A 24072-nucleotide genomic window follows, 5' to 3' on the forward strand; every position below is an offset into this window, starting at 1 on the left:
TTATCACAACGGAGCAAAGCAACAAAGGCTTTGGCGGTCCAGTCCCACCACCTAGCGCACGGCTGCTATTGGCCTTGACAATGTCTCGAAACCTCTGCCACATGTTGATGGTTACATTCCCTTCAGAGGCTGCTGTGAGAGTTAAACCAGGCAACACAGCGGCATTGGTTGCTATGCTGACTCATCCCAGCTCGATGGAGGCTCAGACGGGTCGCCCACCTGTGTCTAGACACCGAAGCAAGTAACCTGTTGACCCAGGTTCCCACCCCCCAATGATATAACAGGCCTGTCTTCTAAACTTGGTATTCGGTAAGCCTCTACCTCCAAGGACCACGTGGAGTCTCTGACCTGGCAGGTGTCTGCTCCAGGCTTCTGCAAGTTTCCTGCACAGATCATGCTGTCATCGATTGTATGGTCATAGAGTCGGCGGGAGTTGCACAAAGGGTTAGAGATCAGCTTGACTTTAGCATCCAGGAGCTGGCGGGACCCTTCCCCTGTGGGAAGGAAACAGTCACTACCACGGAGACCAGAGCGATACCCACTCTACTGGAAGTCATCATTGGTAAAAAGAGGCCACTGGCTCTCAGTTGAGGGAGAAAGGTATTTTAGTAGAGGATGGGAAGAAACGTTTCACCCTCCGATGCCAGTGCCATCAACCCCCACGCTTCTGCAGACTTTCAAAGCCACTCTGATCACATTTGGGCAAACCCATTCTCTACTGTCTCAGCTAGATCACAGATCCTGAAAGGTGTGTGTGTGTGTGGTTTAGAATTGTCTTTAACTCCCTGCATCTAGCAGAAGTGCTAACACATAGTAGGTTCTGAAGAAACGGATGGATAAATACAAGGGTGGTCTCATGGGTGCACGGATGACGGGAACAGATGGACAGATAGACGGATTCATGTATGCATAGATAGGGTGGATGGATGGCTCACGTGTGCCCTGATCTATTAGACTATCTGCTTCCCAGAGAAGACACCCTTCTCAGAGATGATGAAATTTCTCAAAGCATCTTTGACTTTGAACATAGTCTTAAGGACTATTTGTGAAAAATACAGACGTTCTAATCTGAGGCCCTATAAGATTCCCAGCTAAGATGTCACCAGCTGAGCGAACCCTTTAAGGACAGTGGAAGTGGGAAGGCTCAGATGGACTCCAACAAAGACTACGGAAATTTTCCTGGTCGACCTTAAGTCCAATTAGGCAGAGATTTTCTTTCCCCTGAGCCTCGGGCAGATGCCTGCACACATTCTATTTCCCTCTCTTCATGAATCTAAACCTATTCAAAGTGATTTTTTATTTTGCTGTCCATTATTAAGTAGGGCGTGGCACATTTTGAGTATTTGGCAAAGACCTGAAAACGCTCTTCTGAACTTCTTTGTATTTAAGAGATAATCTTGGTGCGCATAATCCAAGTCCTTGGAGGTAAAAATGACAATTGGAAAGTTCAAACTGAGCTGCCTGAGAAACAAAACCAAGAATCTACTGCAAGAATACCTGACACTGAGTGGCTGCCCAATTCAGTAGCTTAAAACGGTATTGTCTCTGCCCCCGAGCTCACATACACTCTGCCAAGCATCCTATCAACCAGGTACCACATGTGCCCAGCATCCTATCAGGTGCTACATTTGCCCAGCATCCTATCAGGTACCACATGTGCCCACATCTGCTACGCACCCAGCATCTTTGTAATTTGCTCAGAGAAGGAGAGAGGTCTTCCCTGGTGTACAACGAGTGCTTGGGAAAGGCCACACATCTAGAGCAGGAGGCCAAAGGCCACTACGGTGACCAGAGGCTCGCAGGGAAAGTTCCATGCAAATGGTTACATTCAAGTAGAGCCTGAACCACGAGGCAGCTGCATTCTCTGGCGGTTCATTTTGAATTTGCTACGAGAGCAAAGAGGGCAGAGGGGGCATATTGCCAGACTCACCTGTTTCCGTCACACCCCAGCCGGAGATGTGGCATTCAGTCCCCGAGGGAAAGGGGTCACTGGGCAAACATATGGTCTTCACGTATTTGGATTCCAGAGCACAGCGACCATTCACTGACTTCAACTTGAGCAAAGCTGGGTGAGAGATAGAGAGAGAGAGAGAGAGAGAGAGAGAGAGAGAGAGAGAGAGAGAGAGAGAGAGAGAGAGAGAGAGAGAGAGAGAGAGAGAGAGAGAGAGAGAGAGAGATTGAGAGAGAGAGAGAGGAGAGAGGTTTCATCTTGCTTTGGAAGACACGTTAGCAAGCCCCAACGCTCCTCCCATGACTGAAAAAACTTTTTTCATCTACGTTTGACGTTTACACTTCCAGGAAGGGTGAGTCAAACACAGAAAGGATATCAATAGTTAACAAGACCAATTAGATTCATAGCCATTCCCCAAAAGCCGGCTGTACGGGAGGGGCTGCTGATGACCGAGGGGGAAAGGGAGAGGAAGGCCCCGTGTTGAGGAGGCGACAGGGGAGCATCCAGCAGTGCGCCCCAGCACCTGCTAGGTGCCATTCATGTGCACACATGCACATTGTGTCACAACACACAGTCATCTGAAAGCCGGGCGACGGCTCCCTCATTTTGTGGAACAGCAAACCAAGGTTCAGGAAGATGACCCGAGTCCTGGCTGATAAGAGCCCTGGAATTCAAGGCTGTGCGCTTGTCATGATGCAGCATTCTCCACACCTCTTCCCTCCAACTGAAAAGCTTTGCCTAGCAACAACAATGCTATCACATACTCCCTAGACATAAAAAAAGCTTTGAAATAAATGACACACCTTGCAGGGTCCCTAAGGGATACAAATGATCAAGGGAACTTTCTGTAACCAAACCCCAGATTTCTAACAGTGGAGAAAATCCACCTAGGACAAGACCCACAGGAGACTCGGGGGATACTTGCCAATGTCATTATGGGGAATCTCATCTTTTTCAAGGTACTGACTGTACTTCAGTATCTTTTCCACCCTGAAGGTCTGCTCGTGAGATTCTGTCTTCTTCAGGTCCTGGTCCCCCAGCACGACTTTCAGATGCCTGGTGCTTATGCTACAAAGTAAAATAAGGTGGTCGTGAAATTGCTCTGTGATGTCGCAGGCAGAGCTCTGCTTCTAGGAGGTCACGTGACCTTGGTGAGGCCCTTGATTTTCAGCTCCCAGCATCCTTATCCTCAGCTCCATCACAGAACTCTGCTTGGGCCATGCAAAGGAACTTCTCCATCGGTGGGTGGAGAGTCCAGACACACACTTGTGCAGTATTCCTTTATGCTGTGTGAAAAAGTGTCACTGTGATTGCTTTAATAGAATATATAAATGGCCAGTAGCTAGGTAGGATTTTCTGGGCAGAGAGAATGCTGGGAGGGAGAAGGGCGGAGTCTGAGGCGTTGCCAGCCAGACACCGAAGAAGCAACACTGGAAGTACATAGATGAGGTGAACGAGCCTTGGGGCAGTGCATAGATGAATAGAAATGGGTTAGTTTAAGTTATAAGGGCTAGCTACAAACAAGCCTAAGCTATTGGCTGAGCTCTCATAACTAATAAGGAGTCTCCATGTGGTTATTTGGGAGCAGCTACCAGGACACAAGAGAAAGCCACCTACACACACTCATTTTTCTCATTTTTCCTGCCTCTCTTTTCTCTCTGGCTTGGCTAAAAGTCAGCCTTGAAGTCTTGAACCAATCTGCTGCAACTCGCGTGACTTCTCTTGGGGAGCAAGCACACTGGATTCCCAGAGGATAAGGTAGGCTAGCAGACACGCAGGTTGCCTCTTAAGCCAGGGATCATGAGACCGGCCCTGACCATGGACTTAGGGAATCTGGGACAGGTGGTAATTTCTCAGCTCCCAGAAGTCACCAGAGGTGTAAATGAGGATGCCTGACCTGGAGGTTTACTGGTAATGGGTTATTTTGTCCTACTCGGGGTAGACTGTAGAAGCAGACACACCTGAGGCCAATCCCACTTGCTGGCCTTCTTTCCCTGACACCTTAGGCATTAAACTTTCCTAAGACCCATGCCCCCTCTACAAAAAGGGAATGGCAATATGCCTTTCCTTACGGACACTTACTAACTAAATACTTGCCACATGGAAAGGCCTCTGCGCTGAAGGCATCAGAGACATCACAATGAACTGCTCTTGGTAGCTGGCTATCTAGGGTAGACTACGTGGAACAGCTGTGGTAAGCCATGGTTGCTATATCCCCCATTCATTTCAAGACTCCGTTCTTAGCTCTCTGGTGCATTAACCCCCCCCCAGGTCCTGCCAAAACTTCCAAGATGCCACTTAATGGGAAGAGAGCCTGTTTGCACTCCAGCCATGCTGCTCCCCCTTCCTGGTGGGCACCTACTCAGTACAGTGGGCTGCGGTGAGCACCCAGCAGGGGTGGATCAGGGCGCCCCCACAGAAGTGACCTTGAGGCATGGAGGTGGTCAGCGGCAGTGAGGTCTGCAGGGACACCTGCCACGGGTGCTTGCCCGCTGTGCTCTTAAAGCCCCCGTAGATGCGCTTGACTGTGTGCTCCGCTATCTCTGTCTTCCCGCACGAGTTGAACCCTGGCAGTTCCACCGCAGGCTCCAGAAGGCTTCCCGCCGGGTCAGGAGTATCTGTGGGGCATATGGAGATAAATTACCCAAGCCACCCGCCCTCTCCACTCCTTCAGAGGTCATGGCTGGAGTCGTGACTCTGATCACATGCTGACCAAGCATCCGGAGCCAAGAGGCGTGATGCCCTCGGCGTGCTGCTTGGTGAGCGACGCTGAGGTTTGTTGGATAGCTTAGTTAACATGAAGCAAGTTCTCAGAATTCGTGACAAAGATGTTGCTTTTGCTTTCGTATTCTGAAAGGGTTTAGCTGCTAGGATCAGCAAACGTATACGCGGAATATGCAAGTACACCATCACGCAGCATTCGTAGTATGTCATTGTGAACACATGTGTTATGTCTTGGGGCTTTTTTTTTTCTAGTAGAATAGGGGAATCAGAGGCTACTCAGAAAGCTGTGGTAAGGGTTGTGAGGCTGTGCCCTTGTTGTGTTCCTGAAGGTTGTTCAGAGACACAGAGAGAGAAACGAGGGTTTGTTCAGGAGATGCAGAGAGCTTGTCAGAGGGAGGCGTGCCCGGGTCAGGTCCCGAAGAATGGTTAGAGACAGACAAAAGCAGATACGACACGGAGTATCACAGACAGACACCCAGCGGCCGGATAGATGGGGCATGTTGTTTCAGGCGTGGGTGCAGAGGTGAGCCAGTGAACCCTGTCGGGAAGAACGAGAAGCTGGACTCCAGACCACCGCCCATCCCGAGAGGCCGCGGGGACCCAGTCGGTGATGAGCGTTGCACACCTGACACACAGCAAGTGACCAACATCACGAGACTACGGGCAGGAAAGGAAGTTCTAGAGCTAACCAGAGATGATAGAAGTGTCTAGGCTAGCTCATCGCCCCGCAGGCTGCAGAGGAGTAGGAGGAGTGATATGGACCTTTGGGAAGCAAGGGTCAAGGGATGTGTAGGGTGGGAGTGGTCACTGCATCACCTCGGGGCCCTCTGGGTAGCCATGGACTTACCTGGGGCCGGGCAGACTGAGACGTCACAGTATTCCCATTTCACCTTCTCACTGTTAACCTTAACAAAGCACCAGGGCTTGTGGTCTCCATCTGGGTTTCTGAAACATAAAATCAAAGTGACTGGCCATCAAAGCTTGGAGGCCTAAACATCATCGAAAGACCCGGGTCAGAGGATGCCCAGTCCCCATGATGTCTGGCTACCATTCTTCATTTGAATCCTCCAATAGTTTAGCAAACCTTGGTATACAAGCATGGTCACAGAAGTTTGGCAAAATCTTAACTTCCAGACGAGTATCCCAAGGACCAGGAAGTAGTTTCCAACCTTTGTACTGGACCAAGGGACACAGGAAACCTTTCATGGGAGAAGTGAGATTCCTCCTGAAAAGCTCTTCTCCACATGTTTGGAAATGGATTACAGACTGAGAGACGAGATAAGAACTCGAATTCTGCCTGGTCCCAAGCTCTGAATCCCAGGCATGGGAATCCTTTGTGAAATTGTCACACAGTTCCCCCCATGAAGACTGCACCATGAGAAGGCACCTCACAGTGAGTTTGAGGAGAATAGAAGCGTTGGTTGTGTACAAGGAAGATACTGTTGTTTTGGAGTCAGTTCAAAACCAAGAAAAATATCCTCACTCTCAACCTGCGAATCACTTAAGTCATTGACTTTGTTTAGACATAAAGTAGAACAAGGAAATGAGCAGAGTGGCCCGAGACAGAACACAGAGGAATCTAGTCGTTCCCAGGAAGGATCATTACACTATCCTTACTAAGAACACATAACCATCCTTGGCGGGATTATAATGCTCACCAGACGCCCCGTTGCCCCTCAGCCTTCCTCTTGACATTATGTGGGCCCATGCGACTACTTCTGCCGCAAAATTCATGTGGTAAATAATGTGTCACTTCTCAGTTTTTGTTTGTCGATTTTTTAAGCCTTGTTTTCTTCTTTTTACCCTTCCTGGGTATTTGTAAAACTCTGTGGGGGCCTGAATTCCCCCACAGTCACCACCGCACGACACAGGCAGCATTAGTATGAAATGAACGCTGACGTATGTGAGCCCCTGAGACTGGGGGAGTTTTTAGTGTTATAGCAGTGTATCCATGCCTATCCCAAGTAGGATGGCCTCCTGCTCAGAATGGCCGCTGGTTTGCACTCTGTTCCAAAATCAAACAGCCTACATTAGACAGTACCTGCAAAAGTTGTGTTCTGCAATCCCATGGGTCTCAGCATCCTCCATAAACATGTTGTAGTTCTCCTGCAGGAGGAGGTGGGAATTCCAGTGAAGGCATGGGTTCTGGGTCACTGTCCTACTCACTTTACCTCGGTAAGAGTGGCCGTCACCGACGTAACAGTCATCCGGACCTCGGAGAGAGCAGGCCGCCTATGAGAACCATCGGTCATGGACACATTTCCCTCAATAAGCGTTGGTGGGGATATTAAATGGGTCACGAGACTGGGCCTGACTATGTATGGTCTTTAGGTTTCATCACAAAGCTCCAGAATGTCCCCCATTCGACCTGGATTGAAAGTATGAAACACCCTAGTTGGGGAGGTGGGTGTTTGCAAGATGACTAGGGGAAGTCAAAAGGGGCCCCGATGGGGTCCGGGTGGAGGGTCGATCTGCCTGTGTCACACCCCAGGCCATCACCTCCTTGGCAGGGAGCTGAGCAAGCTCCCTGGAACTGAAAAGGCCTCCAGCGGTCTCGCTTGTCCCAGACTCTTTGATGACGTGGTAGTGAAGATTCATACCTATTTCACAGAATCTCCCCCTGTAGTGGTCTGGACAGGCACAGCTGAACCTGGACCTCCGTCTGTGTCGGGAGCAGACACCACCATTCTGGCAGGGATTTGGTTTGCATGCCGGAAGCACTGTGAAGACAGGAAACGGGACCCGGAGGGCAGGTTAGGAGGAGATGCAGCACCCCATAATGGCGACACGCTTCTGGGGTCACCCTCTGATGGGACACCAGAGGGGATACACAGATCATTGACACACTAGCAAATGTCACAGAAACCTGAAGGACATAGGACGGCATGGATAAGCCATATGAACGGAGGCCTTGCAAAGGACAAAAACAAAAACACAACCAACCCCTACCCCTGCAAATAAAAATATGTGTATATGGGTCAGCAAGTAAGGAACAGCCAGAGGTGTAGACTGATGTGGAAGTTTTCAGATAGTATGAGCTAGGTGGAAACTCATCTGTGGACCATGGACAAGTTAGCACCTCTGAATTGTGGGTTCTTCATCTATGAATTTCTTCCTTGCCTGGAGAGGAGTAAGTCTCTCAGGATGGTGTCCTTCTCACAGCTGAGACTCAGTGAGTGACCCCCCATGACCCACGTCAGGAACAGATCAGTGCCCACTTCCTAGAGGAATCAACTTCCAAGGGGTGTGCGCATGCGTGCATGCATGCATGCATGTGTGAGTGTGCTTGCGTGCGAGCGTGTGTGTGTGTGTGTGTGTGTGTGTGTGTAATAAGATACTAGTGAACTCTCCTTGCGTTCTCCGAGGAAGCTTACATTCTTTTTTTTTAAATCATAATTCAGAGGGCTATCTTGAAATGCCACAAAATCTTCGGACCCACTTGCATACAGTAAGGCGCAGATGCCGTGGGCACATGTTACCGCAGAGAAAACATCATGCGTAGGAGAGCTCTGTCACCCACCTTTGGAACAGTCTGGCCCTGTGTAGGGGTATTTGCAGGCGCAGCGGTAGTAAGGAGGCTTCTGGGTAATGAGGCATTCACCCTGGACACACGGGTTGTCCTTGCACTTGTTTTGGGCTGTATGGGATATGCAGAGAAGCAGAGAATGAGGGCAGGGTATTGTGTGTCGCACATCTGACTGAGAGGGGCACGCGTCTACCCCAGCTTTGGAGGTGGCTTTGTCCACAGTCCTGAAATGCCAGGCTGTTCCTGGACAAAGCGTCCCTCTTAACGTAAGCAAGGTTTCTCCCCGTGTCTTTATTTCCAGTGGCATACGGCACGCCATGAGTTCTAAATGCAGACACCGGGAGGGTCGTGGATGGGAAGTCGGGGCAGGGACCAAGGCACTCGGCCTCTGTGACTTCTGCTCACACCCTGACTTGTGTGGTCGGGGGCAAGTCTGTACCTTCTGTCTGCCCCTCTCACACTGGCCCTACGTGCCCTGAGATCTTCCCGTCGCCCCATTTGAGGACCACATTTCTCTGCTGTGGTTAGTCTGAAAGCAAATTTCCCAGACTGGGCCGTGTTTGGGCTAGATGCTGTGTCTCCCCGCTCTTTCTCTGCAGAATGGACCCACCAGGCCACGTCCCAGTGTGGCAGCAGGGCTGACCACGCAGACGGAGGCCTGACGTCACCAAGCATGGTCACAGAAATGCAGTTATAACCTTTGCCCCGGGACCCACCCAGTGCTTCCCCACCACATTTAGACAGAGGCCGAAGGGGTCGCACTTAACCCATAGGGGAACGGAAAGAAATGGGCTCACCGTTCTGACACCGGCTTCCCGAGAAGGGGGCTGGGCAGTTGCAATGGAAGGTATCCCCTCTGATGATACAGTCCCCACCGTGTTCACAGGGGTTGGACTGGCACGGATCTGAGAGACAGGGGCGGGAGTCGAGGTCAGAGAGACGGGAATCTGCAGAGAATCCCCACCTCTCACCTAAAGTCGGCCTCCCGCCCCGAATGAAAAGGTTTAACAATAGGACTGTTGCTTGGACAAAGGGGAAAACACGTATCGTCCTTCAAGATCAAGGGCGACTTCAGTCACACGCCCCGGGGAGAGGGATGCGGGTGAGTAAGAGGCGAGGCAGGCAGACACAGCTGTGACTGTGTCCCTCAGCCCCGCTTTGGACCAGGTTCTCTCATTGAGAAAGTCCCCTTCCTCTCCCGAGTGTTTCTCTCCTCCCACCTCGCTGGGAGTACATTGGGGTCTGTCTCTGATGCTGAAGGCATTTCACAAGCCTGAAGACCTCCCCTACGCACAGTGCCCGGGGGTGGAGGTCAGGCAGAAGTGTGCGCAGCTAACCCACCCCTCGCGAAACACAGGCTCTCTGAACATCAGGAGAGCAGAGCAAAGGCAAGAGGGGTGACAGAGGATTGACGGCACACAGGAAGTGACCCAGTGGCCTTCATCTTCCTTCAACTCCTTGTTCAGTTAGATTTTTTTGTCATATTTCATCTGTGCCTTTGGCTTTTCTGCGGCTGTCTGAATGGGTCTTCCCTTGGGGAATTCTTTGTCCTTGGCTCATGCTCATTGTTCTTTGGCTCGGGAAGTAGGATCCCGGGGCCCGGCGCCTGTTTTGATGGTGTCTTCTGATGTTCTCCCGGTGCCCTGTATCTTGGCCCTGCCTTCCAGGCCACTCTGCAGCAGCACAGCCTTTATGGCAGCTGCTAAGCGCTTCCCATGCCTTCTCTTGGCTCAGTCACGCGGCTTTGCCTGGACCCTGCTTCTTAGTTTCCTTTTTGTCCTATTGGTCGGTCTAAAGAGCCGTAAACCAAAACCAAGCATGTGAATACATACGCATGCACACAACCATGCCAGCATACACATACACATACACACATATATATGTACTAGCATATATATATATATATGTGTGTACACACAAACACATTCATATACACACACAAAACAAATATGCACAACTATACTCACATACACATATAACCACACTCACATACACACATATGCACACACAACCATACTCACATACACGCAGAACCACACTCACACACACACACAGATACACACGATCACACACACAACCACAATCACATATATACACACATATATGCACACAACCACAATCACATATACTACATATATATATACATATATACTCGCAATAATATGCACAACCACACTCACCTATGCATACATTATATACCGCCACCTTCACTCACACATACATATAAACATACAAATACATATACACAATCATTTATACACACACACTAACAACTATGAAAAAATTCTGAATAAAAAGCTGGGCATGGTAGCAAATACTTAAAAATCCCAGCACCCAGGAGGCAGAAACAGACAGAACCCTGGTGCTCACTGGTCAGTGACATAGTGGGGCTCACTGGTCAGTGACATAGCGGGGCTCACTGGTCAGTGACATAGCAGGGCTCACTGGTCAGCCAGCATAGACCAATCATGGTAAGCTCAGGCCAGTTGAGAGACCCTGATTTAGGAACCAAGGCTCCAGAGAAAGAATATCGGGAGTTGCCGCTGACCTTTCTACTCACACATGTACAAGCACACTTACACATACGCACCCCAGCATGCATAAGACTTAGACATGCACGCATGCGTGCACACAACCACGGAGATTATAAACAGCAAAGGGAGAAAGAAAAAGGGCGAAGAAGGGAGAGCAAGAGAAGCCTCAAAGCCGTACTCGCCGCGGATGCTGCAGTCTAAATGCTCAGATATAGCCGAGGCTCCTCTGCATAGTTAGGACTTAGCTTGAGCTCACAGACGCAGAACTGACTCTGGACTTGACTTCTTGCAGCGTCGGGAGGGCCGGATGATGAGGCATCGCCTCACTGTGTGACCTACGTCAAGTCTGTTTCTCTCCTGGCCTCCTTGACTTCACTTGTTACTCCAGGGTAGGTAGATGCTTCTTAGCACCTTCCCCGTCCTGAGTGTGGGATGCAACGGGAGGAAACCCAGCCTACGAAGCTCGTGAATGCCTATTTTACCATGTGGGCAGAGAGAAGGGAAGGGAAAGCTCTTGCACGAGGTCACACATAAATTCCTTCAGTCATGGTCGCTCCCTCCGTTGGCACCCACCATCGTCTGCATAGTACCAGTCAGGGTTCTCAGGGGAGGTCGGCATGACACTGGGGACTTCGTCCGGGCTGGAATACTCGTAGCTGTAGTAGTCATCCGGCGTCCAATCTGCAGGTCAGGGAAGGATAGAGACAGCCTAGTCAACAGACCTGAGGACATCAGTCTTTGGTTTAAGGGACACCTCTTCCCAGAAAAACTCAATATCGTTAAGGAGGAATTACATATCTTTTCAGCTGTCCCCAGTGATGCAGGAAGGCAGGAAGGTTAGGCTTGGGGGTGTTTAATTTTGGGAGTTGTTAAGGTCCAGCAACTACATTTGACATGGCAGCACCTGCCTAGAAACAGGGAAGGAGATCAAGTCCCGGCTTTCCACCAACAGTGCCATCGGGTGAACCCATTGTATTCTCTACGCCTTGGCTTTCTCAGCTCTGAACACAGCAGGAAGCAGCCTCTGGCCCTCAGGTCTTCACAGTTCTACATAGGATCTACCAGGGTTAGAGCACACGGTGCTGTCGTGGTGCCTCCCTGGTAGCTTTGTGGATTGTATTTCTCCACGAGGCTTTATTAGTCACCTTAGCTTAGTGAAGTCCAAGACACTTGTCACTCCCCCCTTGGTCAAACATCTCTCAGTTGCATCTACAGAGCATCTAACAGCCAATCTTTACTGAGCCTTTACAAGGTCCCATGCTAAACACTTGCAGGTACACTCTCTTTTATGCTCATAAAAATCTGGGAAGTTGGTCCAGCGGTGGAGTGCTTGCCTCTAGACTTGATCTAAACCCTAGACTTGATCCCAGCTCCGTGTGAAACGGCTGTGGTGGTACACACCTGTGAACCCAAATGTCTTAGTTTCTTTCCATGTGCTATGAAAACAAACAAACAAACCCAACAAAGTAAGTGTAAGGAAGGGGGTCTTATTCTGGCTCATGGTCAGGGTCCCCAGTCCATCACGGTGGGGAAGTCATGGCGGCGGGAGCCTGACGCACTGGTCTCGTTGGATCTCACAATCAGAACAGAGGGATGAATGAGTGCTATCACGTGTCTCACCTTCTCCATCTCAGACAGTCTGGGTCTGACGCCAGCAAACGGCGTCACTGTCCTCAGTGAACCCTGTCAACACACGCCCTCGTATGCATGCCGAGGGAGAAGCGAATCCCTCACAGGTGTGCCCGAGGGTTTGCCACCTAGATAAGCTCAGAAGCTGTCACATTCACAGTGGACAGCATCGCACCAGAATCCAGGGTGTAAAGAAAAGGATCAAAGGTCCAAGACATCGTTGGCTGTAGAGAGCGTTGGAGGCCGGGCTGGGACATGTGGGACCCCGTCTCAAAAAAAAATCTGGGGAGCATATGTTGGCTCTGCTTTAGATTGTGGAAACTGAGGCCCAGAGAGGATAAGCTCGAGGTCTCGTAGCTAATTCACAGTTTATCTCTGTAAAGCCACCCTGTCTTTCTAGTCCAATGACAGTGCTCAACTGCTTCAATTGGCTCCTTCCATCGCTTTGCTCACACACACACACACACACACACACACACACACACACACACACACACACACTTAAACAACCATCCCCACTGAATGTCCAGCCTGATGCTTAACGGCCACCCAAGTGCAGTCCTCAAGACTGTTCCGGGGACCTTCGTTACCAACGGAGACAACGTGATGATGCCCACAGGTGGAAAGCTCAGCCAGATAGACAAGCAGGTGTGTGTGCATCTGAAGTCGAGCTCTTGGCTGTGTGGAGTCTTGGAAGGTGCTCTGTGGCTGGTGGGGAGAAGTTTGGAACTGGGAGAAAGTTGAGTTCATTTTGCCCGTTCCTGCTGATGAGAGGATGGCAGCTGGCAGTGGAAGCCGGGAAGAGGCTCTCCAGAGAGGCGCACGGTAACGAGGCAGGAGCAAACGCAGACACCCGACTTGAAAGGCAGTGATGGTGTGGAGGACAGCTCTCTACTCAAGCCTGATTACCAAGCACACTGTCTCAGGGTCTCCCCATCACTCTGTGAGAGTCTTTGTAGGCATGACTTCTGATAATTTGACTTTTGCACAATGGCTGTTTCATGTTTCCCATTAAAAATGGAATTATCTTTTTATTCCTTCTTTGAATGCATCGACTCTGGTTCCTTGGCAAAGTTTCACCTCATTTATCGCAGTGTCAAGTCAAGACTCTCTTTGCTTGCTCATTATTTTTCCCTGGCTGCTTTCCCCAGGATGAAAAATGCTCCCAGAGGAGGCCACCTCTCCAGAGATGAGGATCTAGGCTAAAGATAAGAGCACAGTCTTCCTGGAGCAATGAAGTTTCCTTCCATAAATGCGACAAAGCAGAGAAAGGGTGACAGAGGCGGGTGGGAATGCTTTTCCAAGTTGGCCATGGAAGATTTCAAACTGACATTTGAAGGAGACTGAGAGTTGACTGCAATGTTGGTTTAGTTGTTTTCTCCAGAGGACTTCCTTTGGTTTCTCTTACACAGGTTTATAGAAAATGGGTCTTTTAGGGTTCCAGTCTTTCCTAGACCCCTCTCAGTAGTCCCACGGATCGGAGGCTACACTGTCTAATCTTAACTGTGTTGCTAAGGATCCCTTCCACACCCTGTTGTGTGTTATGAGTCATCCACACCAGGGATGGCTCAGCTGGTAGAGTGCTTTCTGCCCAAGCTTGAGACCTGAATTCGGATACCTACCATCTGGAGCTCACTAGCCTGCTACTCTTGCTGAATTGGTGAAGCTTAGGTCCAAGGAGACCCTAGACCCTATTTCAAAAACTAACAAAAAATGGAGAGTGATAGAGGAAGATGCCCACCATTAACCCCAGACTCTACATGTACACACACATGCAAACACAAGCAAACAGATGTGTGTGTGCCTGTACACACAAGTACACACACACACACAATCACATGAAACACACAAATCTGTACATGTGCACTTAGCACCCATACACACTTGGGCTTGCACACACAAACATATAAACATACCGTCCACACATATAAAAATCAAGGAACACAAACCTGTGCACATTCATTTACTAATCACACACACATTAAAAAAAAACACCTGAAATAGAGGAGATGCTTACACGTGCGGAATACTGTGACATTTTTAGGGGATGGGTAAAGTGAGCAAGGTCTGCTCCTTTCCCTGTGACCTGAAGGGAAATGGAACATACCAGCTCTGGATCAAACCCTTCAGAGTCAGACAGGAAGTCCCTACAGGTTGTGAGGGTCCCAGGCCCCAAACTGAAATGGACTCAGCGAAGGCTTGGTAGCTCCTGGTCACCAGAGCAGAAGAAGCCATTCTGTGTGTGTGGGGGGGGCTGTGCAAGCTTGTTACCAAGGCCTTTCCATTTGGATGGCCTCACACACCTTCTGCACTGCTGACACTCCATCCTACCATATGTGGACAGGACATAGCAGATCTACAATGGGTGAAGTGTTACTCCAGGTAGCAGAAAGCACTGGGGACCCCGGCATGTTATAAAGGTAGATCAACAGGAGTAGGACATGGCCTCGTCACAGAGGAATCTCGGGTCTGAGTGGCCTTGCGGAAGAAACCAAAATAAGGAGACTGAGCCTGGTGGAGACGAGGAAACTAGGTGTGCCTACATGGAACCCCGGTGCCTTCGCTTTCAGGGTTGAGCCAATCTGATGACAAGTATGCCCATAATTCTCTACCCCACATGCGTCTTTACTCTCTGACAGCAGGGCTGGACTACCCAGTTCATCATGTCCCTCCCCTTGGTCTGGGCTGACTTTGAGACTAGCTTTAGCGTTTGTGGTTGAAACAGTGCACCTGCTCTCAGGCTGACCCCGAGAAACCCCATTGCTGTCCTCTCTTGCCTCCTCTTCCTTCCTCCTTCTTCCCCTGCTCTTCCTGCCTGCTTTCCTGGACCCTCCTGACTCCTTAGTCTGGCCGGTGTTGTCATGTGAGTCAGAAGCATGACCAGATGAGGCCTCAGACGTGAGAAAGCCAGCCAATAACAAAACAAGAGGCCAGACCAACGTCTCACTGGCTGAAGATGCAAGGAAATCCAGCTTACACCCGCTAAAACCTGGTCTAGACCAGAAGAACGGCCCAGCAGAACCCAGACTAGCTGCTAACCCAAGGAACTAACATCTAAGTACATGGTTGCCAACTGATCCCTCCAAGTTTGAGGTCCTATATTATGCAGTAATAACAACAACAGACACACAGGACTTGACTGACACTGGGTTGTTATGGGGTTGGGGTTTAAGATACAAGGGCATTCCTCTCTATCTTGTTGGCTGCGGATGTCCTTGCTGGACCCTCTCTGTTTCTCTTTGGGGCTGAACTCATCTATCTGATTTGTTTCCTTGGATCTTAAAAACGGGACCACTTCTGTCCTTCGGTGTTTCCCACAGTGCTCAGCACAGAGTCCTAAGTGTACTTGTCACATGTGTGCAGACTGATTTTTTTCCCTGTGACCACGCCTCCTTGTCTTCTGATTGGCCCAGCTGAAAGCAGCATGTTTGGGGGGCCTTAGAAAGAAAACGGGTGAGAATTGCACTTTTTGAAAACCCCCCGATGAGCTCTCTACAAGTCTATAAAGTTGTCTAACTGCTTTCTTGGTGGAAAGGGACAGTGGTTGACATAGAATCTGGTCCCACTCTGGCGGGCTGGAGAAAACCGCTTTGGAGAGGTAGCCTTCCCTGAATTCAACCCCCAGAATCCACATTTAAAAAGGGGGCAGTTCATAAACTTGTAATCCAATCCTAGTGCCAAGGAGGCAGAGACAGTGTGATCCCTGGGGCCCAGAGATCAGCCAGACTAGCCCGCTATTGAGTTCCAGACCATTAGGAAACCCATCTCAGAATCCTCAGAAAACATGGGTCGGGTAGCCTGGCATGCATGGCTATGAACAGGAGACTATGTCTCAAGCAAAGTGGAAGGTGAGGTAGTCCTCTGACCTCCAGCATTGCAGCATGTATGCACATCACATGGACCTGTTCATGCATTAACATCCATCTGTCATCTGTCTGTCTATCTATCTGTCATCTATCTATCTATCTATCTATCTATCTATCTATCTGTATATACACAAGTACATACACAAAAATGAGGGAGAGAGAGAGACAGACAGACAGAGACAGAGACTATCTCATAATCAGGAACTATGACTGGACCTTGGGGACACACACAGGGCTCTCTCGGAGGCTTTTATATTAGATATGAGAAGAAACACTATGGCCTTGCTGCTTCGTCAAAATCCAGCTGGAAATAACTATGAAGAGGGTTAGGGGGTATCCTGAGTTGACGTAAATACTTTCAAAGGCGGGTTATTAAATATTAAATATTTTCTGTGTGTCCAGTACTCTACATAAGTATGTGCGAACTTAACTTTCAGCCTCTGTGGTAAGGGTAATTGTCATTACTACTCCACAGATCAAAACACCCAGACAGAAGGGCATCTGCACCCAGCTTTGCCTGACTCCAAGTTCTGTCTGACTTCTCATGAGCCTGGCATTTCTGTGGTTCGGGTTAGAGAGCCCTTGGCCTCCTGGCTTTTGGGGAGGAGTCTTGGCCAGGAAATCTTCAGTTAGCACACAGCCCTTGGTCCTCTCCAGGATTCCTGTGGTCCATGGTGAGGGCCTCTTGGAAAGAGCTCACAGTTAGTGCCATGGGAATTTCACAGCTGCTCTGCTAAAGGAGCTTGCCAGATGTGTGGAACGGAATGAAAACCCCTGGAATGTCATCCCGGTTGGCTTCATCCGTCACTGTGCCACAGCTGGCTCCTCTGAGGGCCTTCCCCCAAACCCCAGCCCTGTCGGCCCGCATGTGACGTTTCCAGGCCTGCTGGCAGGCATGTGCAGCCGAGAGCCTCGCTGGCAGGCGGCAGGACAGCTGATGGATGGGCACAGCCTGTGGTGCTGGGCAGAGCCAAGCCAGCTTTGAAGATGCGTTTCCGCAGGCCTGCCGGCTGTGTGTCACCTGCTTCAGGGACATGGGCAGAGCTCCTGCTTTTGATGGCCACCTCCCCTGCCACCCACCGGGGATTGGGGACCAGGCACCTTCTGCTCCAGCAAGGCCCTTGCCATGTCCTGGCACCAGTCAGACCAACCAAGGAAGCAGCTTGCCTGAGGGCATGGGCACGGTGTCTCTTCGACAGGCTGAAGGGAGCACAGAGCTGATACATTTCATCAAAGAACAGCCCCATGCGCAATGGGACCAAATGAGGATAGCTCTAAATCTAACGCCCACAGCTAGAGGCCGGCAGAGCACCTGGAGACAGGCTCCGGGGCCCAGGGCCAGCCTGCTTCCTTTATTCACCAGCCCTCAGAAGTTGTCTGTGGAGTTCTCGTAGAAACCGGTGTCCTGGCCCTACATCCCACACTGTCCACTCCTGTCCAAGTTGTTTTCTGACTTGAGTCTTTGCCCTAAATGCCTCTGGTGCTGGGACGTTCGGATTCCAGAATATTCTGATTTTAGGTGATTTATTTTTCTGTCAATTCAGACACTATGCTTTGTAATCTGCTCAACTAAACCTTACACAGACACACAGAACGAACAAATCTGCTCTTTTCTTTGTCTACAACCAGCACACTGCCTAACGCCTGGGTATCATAAACTCCCCGTAGACGTTATATACAACGTTCTAGGAGATGGTGGCAAAGCGCCCTGTGGTAAAAATGCCTCTCGACTTTCTTCCTTTCCATTTTCGTGTGCGGGCGTGTGCATGTGGGGGGAGAGGCTGATGTACAGAGTCACCCTTAGTTTCTCTTCCACTCTGCTCGCTCATCGAGGCAGGGTCTCTTAATCAAACCCAGAGCTCACTGATACGGCTAGGCTCACAGGGATCCCCTGTCTCCATCTTCCAAGGGGAGAATTGCAGGATGGCTGCCGTGACCATCTAGCATTTGCGTGGGTTCTGGATCTGTTTCCGATGCTAAGGCAATTATTTTATCCACGGAGCTCTATTTCTGGCCCATAAAGATACTTTTTGTTGTTGTTTTGTTCTTGAGACAGGGTTTCGCTGTGTAACAGTTCTGGATGTTCCGGAACTCACTTTGTAGACCAGGCTGGCCTTCTCACAGAGATCCACCTGCCTCTGCCTCCCAAGTGCTGGGATTAAAGGTGTGCACCACCACCACCCTGCCGTACTTCTTAATCCACACCGTTCAACTCTGGGCTGCAAGTGGAACTCCTTTTAGACACTTGAAACTGGGCTCCCTTGACTCTTCTATGCCCCGCCTCCTTTTCTGTTCACCCCAAAGCATCCACAGCTCTGTCTTTCTGCCCTCCCTGGTCCAAGAATACTTTGCTGGTGTCTGGGCAACGTATGCTGGAGGCTGGGGAAATGGTGGCCCTTCCAGCCTTGGTGTTGGCCTCTCTCTGAGCTCCATGCACACCTGGAGTCTGGATTGGAGCTTTCTGGGCATTTGGGCTGCCTTCCCTCCCACTTCCTGTCTTGCTTTTGGAGAAAGATGCAGAGTCCTTCAGCAGTTCATGTTCGCACGGACACACGTTTCTATTCTGTTCCGGAAGGTCTGGGTCACCTGCTCTGAACCGCCACTGTCTATCTGCCTGTCCAGAACTCTTTTTCTGTAGAATATCGATGGCTGATCGGGATTAGGCTGGCAGGTACCATCTTAACTCTAAGTAAGTCCTTGACACAAGCTTGAATCCCATCTGTCATCTCCGAACGCAGGCTGCCTGTTCTGGCCTTCTGAGCACGACCAACCCAGCCTATGAACTGTGGGGATGTCTGCCTTTGGCCCCTGGGAGTCGTGAGAGGAGTTTCTACCCCCAGACTCAAGCAGGCGCTATGGTGTTTATCCCACTGTGGTGTGGGCACGAGGCAGAGGACACAGAACGTGTGGATGGTGACAGAGTGAGTCTGGGAGGGACAGAGAGCCTGTGAGAAACAGCCCGGTCCACTAGGCTGTCACAGATGGGGGAAATCTGCAAGTCAGGTAGTATGACAAAACCTCTTTGATGTGATTGTTCTGTGTATTTGTGGTTGCTTTTAATTTACCGTTCTTGTCATAGAGTCCCTTATGCTCTAGGCTGGCCCCAAACCTGCTACGTAGCTGAAGCCCGTCCTGAACTCCTGACCCTCCTATCTCCATCTCCTAAGTGCCGGGATTACAGTAGTGACCCAGTGTTCCAGTTTCGAAAGCAGTCCTAACACCGTGCTGGACATAATGACATCTACCTCAAGTCTACCTGACTCTCGGTGCCTTGTTATCAGTCTGAGACTTCCTATGTGTTTTCTGGACCTGCTAAACCCAGGGGCAGTGATGGAGGTAAGTGGTGCCATGGGGGGCATCACTGGGGTAGCGCATCCTGGAGCTGCCTGACTTGGCTTCCCTGTGGGGAAGCAGAGCGGCCCCTTGCTCAGTCACATCTGGTCTTCCCTCAATCGCTAATGGGCAAGAAGCAGGTTGCTTCCCTTCTCTGGGCCTCAGTTTCTTTCTCTGTGGAGTCAGGGTATTTAAGCACATTAATAGTTTCTCCCTGAGGTGTCTGAGATTGGCACCTCGAAGCTGTGTTGAATGCTACACAGCTGCAGTGCTCCTGGGTAAATTCTCAAAGGTTTCTGTGGTACCCCAAGGTCCCTTAAGCGCTTCTACGCGCTGGCTCTCGGCTGGTGGAAGTCTGGGGTGATGTCACACTCACCTGGGTCTGGGGGCGCAATGAAGGACATCAGTGAGAACTGAAAAACAAAACCACACAGTGAGTGTCTGACGGAGCTACCGGCACCTCCCCTAGATGCCCTAAGCCAGAAATCACTATCCCCAGACACAGGAGTGCTGGGGGGGGGTGTGCTGATGGGGAAGCAGGCCTCAGGTACTTCCTCTCCTGAGCACACAGCTTGCCCTACACACCACACACACACACACACACACACACACTCACACACACAGTCACACACACACTCACACACACACACCTGTTGGGATATGGCTTGCCTGAGATCTGCCACACACACACACAAACACACTCACACACACACACACCTGTTGGGATATGGCTTGCCTGGGATCTGCCACACACTCACACACACACACACACTCACACACCTGTTGGGATATGGCTTGCCTGGGATCTGCCACACACACACACACACACTCACACACACATACACACCTGTTGGGATATGGCTTGCCTGGGATCTGCCACACACACACACACACTCACATACACACACTCACACACACTCACACACACTCACACACACTCACATACACACACTCACACTCACACACACACTCACACACACATACACACCTGTTGGGATATGGCTTGCCTGGGATCTGCCACACACACACACACACTCACATACACACACTCACACACACACACTCACACACACACTCACACACACACTCACACTCACACACTCACACACACTCACATACACACACTCACACACACACACACACTCACACACCTGTTGGGATATGGCTTGCCTGGGATCTGCCACCGTACTAACTAGTCAGTTGCTCCTGGATCATGATTGGCATGGTTGCCTTACGTTCCCATGACAACCCCATTCTCGGAGGGGAACACTTAGGATTGATGCTCAAGTCTAAGTGATTCTTGGGGTGACTGTCCTTGTAGACCGGGAGTGGACAAACACTTGAAACTCTCCCGAGGTTTCCCAGTGCTCTTGGGATAAAACACAAACACCTTCCCCGAAGGAGACTTGCGGCTCTACTCTTTAACTTTCCTACAGTTCTGAATAGTGATGACGTGAAACTCAGGGAGGGGAGGGATAAAAAGAAAAATGGAAAATGATCCCTGGTGTATGGGACTGAGACTCCGTTTAATTGCCTTGTACCCCCCTAGCCCTGTTTTCTATGGGGGGGGGTGAGACGGGGCACTACATGCTTCACTGGATGTGGGGAAAGGGGAAGCAGGGGCCACCTGAGAGGACCGAGGAGGAGCTAGAAGGAGGACTGCGGCAGGGAGGAGCGGGGGGGTAAGGGAGGTGGGGGTGGTCCCCTCCTTCAACCTCACCCTAGAACAGCCAGGGGCTGTACCTCGAAGCTGTACCTTGGATCTGGCTTCCAGCTCTGCCTCACCTCTTGCCACTGAACCCGTGTGGAACCAACCCATGGTCTGTGTCCGTCTCTACCCAGGGAAAAAGCACTCAGGGTTTTCTATTTGAGCTGAATAGGACGGGCCATGCCCTGAGCAGTGGGCAGGCCAGGAGAGACATCCTTTAAGAGCCTTCCCTATGAGGGGATGCCATCTTCAGCCTTGATGCAGTGGGGAGGGGCTTGGTCCTGCCCCAACTTAATGTGCCAGGCTTTGTAGACTCCCCAGTGGGAGCCCTTACCTGTTGGGAGGAGTTAATGGGGGTTAGGGGGGGCGGGAGGAGGGGTGGGAGGGAGAACTTTGGTTGGAATGTAAAATGAAATAAAAAATAAATTTAATTAAAAACAAACAAACAAACAAACAAAAACGAGCCTGCAGAGAAGCCTGTAAGCCTAGCGCCAGAGTTAAAGGCACACACCTGTTTGCTACACCCAGAGCCTGAGACACAGACGTTGCCACGCCGCCTGCAGCCAGCAGGTGGCAGACACGTTCTTTCTAGGCATGGCCTCAGAAGGAATCTAAACTCAGCCAGGGAGGCTTCCCAGCAGAGCCAGCCTGGCCCTCCAGACAGCAGTCCACCTGCTGCAAACAAGCACTCCGCACTCTCTTTCCGACCCTGTTTCCACTCACAGAGAGATACTGTGGTGCCCGGCAGAGGCATCCCAAGCTGGATGCTTCCCGTTTCCAGACGCTAGCCTCTGCTGTGTCAGAAGCAGGGTGGAATGGGTACCATTTGTCTCCTTCCATCCCATCATTCCTGCATTGCTTTTTCCAGAGTCCAGGGGATAACAGAAGAACGCCTACTCCTGGGACTCGAGAATCCAGACATGAGAATCAGCGGAGGAAGTGGGGTGTGGGGGGACAGCCAAGGGTTAAATAAGAAAGTGCGGGGCTCTGCCGAATCCCTAAGAACTGACCGCAAGCCGGGGCAGGTGATGATGGACGCTTCCCACCCACACTGTCTCGATCATTCTCCAAAGCACTTGTTCGTCCCAAAACTGTAATTATCAATTTACCCCCAAGGCAGCGATGCAGACCTGGACTGTGGATGCCCGTCTTCCATCGGACTCCGTGTCTCTAGCCACTGCGTCAGAGCCTGGGAGAGCCACTGCGTGGCCACACCGGCCAGCTTTGGCCCCTCTTGCGGTGCTACACATTATGACCGAGAGTGACTTGGGAGAAGAACGGGTTCATATTTGTCTCACACGGCCCCACCACCGTCTGTCACTCAGGAATCAAACAGGAGCAGAGGCTGAAACCGCGGAGGAACGCTGCGACTCGCTGGCTGGCTCCCAGGCTCACCTCACGTCTTTTTTCTTACACCTGGGGGGGCATCACCCACAGTGAGCTGGCCACCTCCCTCCCACATCAGTCAACAACCAAGAAGATGCCGCCCAGGCTTGTCCACAGGCCAGTCCCGTGGGGGCAACTCCTCAGCGGGTTGGGACACTTTATTAAATAAAGTCCTATCCTGGGGGGTCCAGGTCTGGGAAGTGGCAGAGGGAGCCACACGGCCACACTGGCAAACTGGAGGGTGTCATAGGCGGTCCACTGGTGAAGACATCTCAGGAAACATCTCTGTCAATGACAAGGAGTGCAAATTCCTTCCCATTCCCCCCACCCCCCCCACCCCACCTCCATCCCTAGAGGTAGACAGCACACGGTCAGTCAACGAGTCTTTCTTAGAGGACTGGCCACGGCTGCCTCTCAAAAGGGGAGAGGGAACTTTTAGCCACGGGTGTGGAAAGTCTACTCCAGCTCTCAATGCTGGAGTTCCCGTTGGCCCGCAACCCACTCTCAACTCTTCCAGACACGCACCTAGATGAGAAGTTGCTGGTTCAGGTCGCTGTTCTGCCTTTACTCTTGGATCACCCTGTGCTCCTCCCACCAGTGAGGCGTGAGGTTCCAGCTCCTCGTGTCCTCAACACGCTCGTGTTCAAACACATCAGAAGCAGTTTAAAGGGGGTTGTTCTTGCTCACAGTTTCGGGGGACACAGTCCGTCAGGGTAGCTGGTACAGTGTTGGCTCTGCGGTGCGGCACAATTTGCTCATATCCCCAGCAGGAGGTGAGAGTGGAGATTTGGGCCAGAAGTAGGGGTGGTGTGTAACCTTCAAAGCCTGCTCCTGGTGGCCCCCGGACTCAATCATCTGGAGTCCACGTCTCACAGATCTGTTTGTAACCTCAGAGAACAGTCACCATCCAGGGGCCAAGTGTTCCAACGTGAGCCCGTAGGGCTGGGGTACACTTCACAGCCAAGCCACACTTGTTGTTTTCCATTTGGAGACGTTGTAGCCACTGTGGTTGGGTACCGAACCCTTTACTCAGCCAGCTTAGTGCTGTCTCAGTTGGTCAGCCCTGGCGTGGCTGGGCCTTGATGCTCGCAGGTGGGGAGGGAAAGACTCTTCGTGCAGGGTGGATAGACGGGTTTGAACTCAGCTCGATGACATGCGGTGAGTGAGCCATCTTGGACAGGTCATCGTTGTTCCCACCGCTTGTTTTGTCATCTGTGAAATCAGAGTGACGCTGGCCCCCTGCCTCGTAGGCTTGGACATCATTGTTGATGAATTAATCTTATTGCTATTATTATTTTCAAATTGCTTGGTGCACGGTGTGGGAGGGGCACAGTGCGGGGTGGGAGGGGCAGTGGGGGGAGGGGCGCAGTGTAGGAGGGGCAGGACCAGGAGAGCACTCTCTGCACAAGGTCTTC

The 24072-nt window shown here is 51.0% G+C and overlaps 1 protein-coding gene across 1 annotated transcript in view; it reads right to left on the reverse strand.

Annotated features, from left to right (window-relative positions):
• Positions 1-24072, reverse strand: part of Habp2 (hyaluronan binding protein 2) — a 30526-nt gene that overhangs the window by 2622 nt on the left and 3832 nt on the right. Inside the window, exons 2-12 of the mRNA XM_040742468.1 lie at positions 19940-19976; positions 11309-11416; positions 8999-9106; positions 8196-8312; positions 7276-7395; positions 6717-6888; positions 5523-5620; positions 4314-4569; positions 2877-3019; positions 1931-2065; positions 349-494 (exon numbers count right to left, since the gene is read on the reverse strand). Coding sequence (XP_040598402.1) covers positions 349-494; positions 1931-2065; positions 2877-3019; positions 4314-4569; positions 5523-5620; positions 6717-6888; positions 7276-7395; positions 8196-8312; positions 8999-9106; positions 11309-11416; positions 19940-19976 — 1440 coding nt within the window. The remainder of the gene's footprint in view (positions 1-348; positions 495-1930; positions 2066-2876; positions 3020-4313; positions 4570-5522; positions 5621-6716; positions 6889-7275; positions 7396-8195; positions 8313-8998; positions 9107-11308; positions 11417-19939; positions 19977-24072) is intronic.

The sequence above is a fragment of the Mesocricetus auratus genome, unplaced genomic scaffold, assembly GCF_017639785.1.
Source record: "Mesocricetus auratus isolate SY011 unplaced genomic scaffold, BCM_Maur_2.0 Super-Scaffold_4256, whole genome shotgun sequence".
Lineage (NCBI taxonomy): Eukaryota > Metazoa > Chordata > Mammalia > Rodentia > Cricetidae > Mesocricetus > Mesocricetus auratus.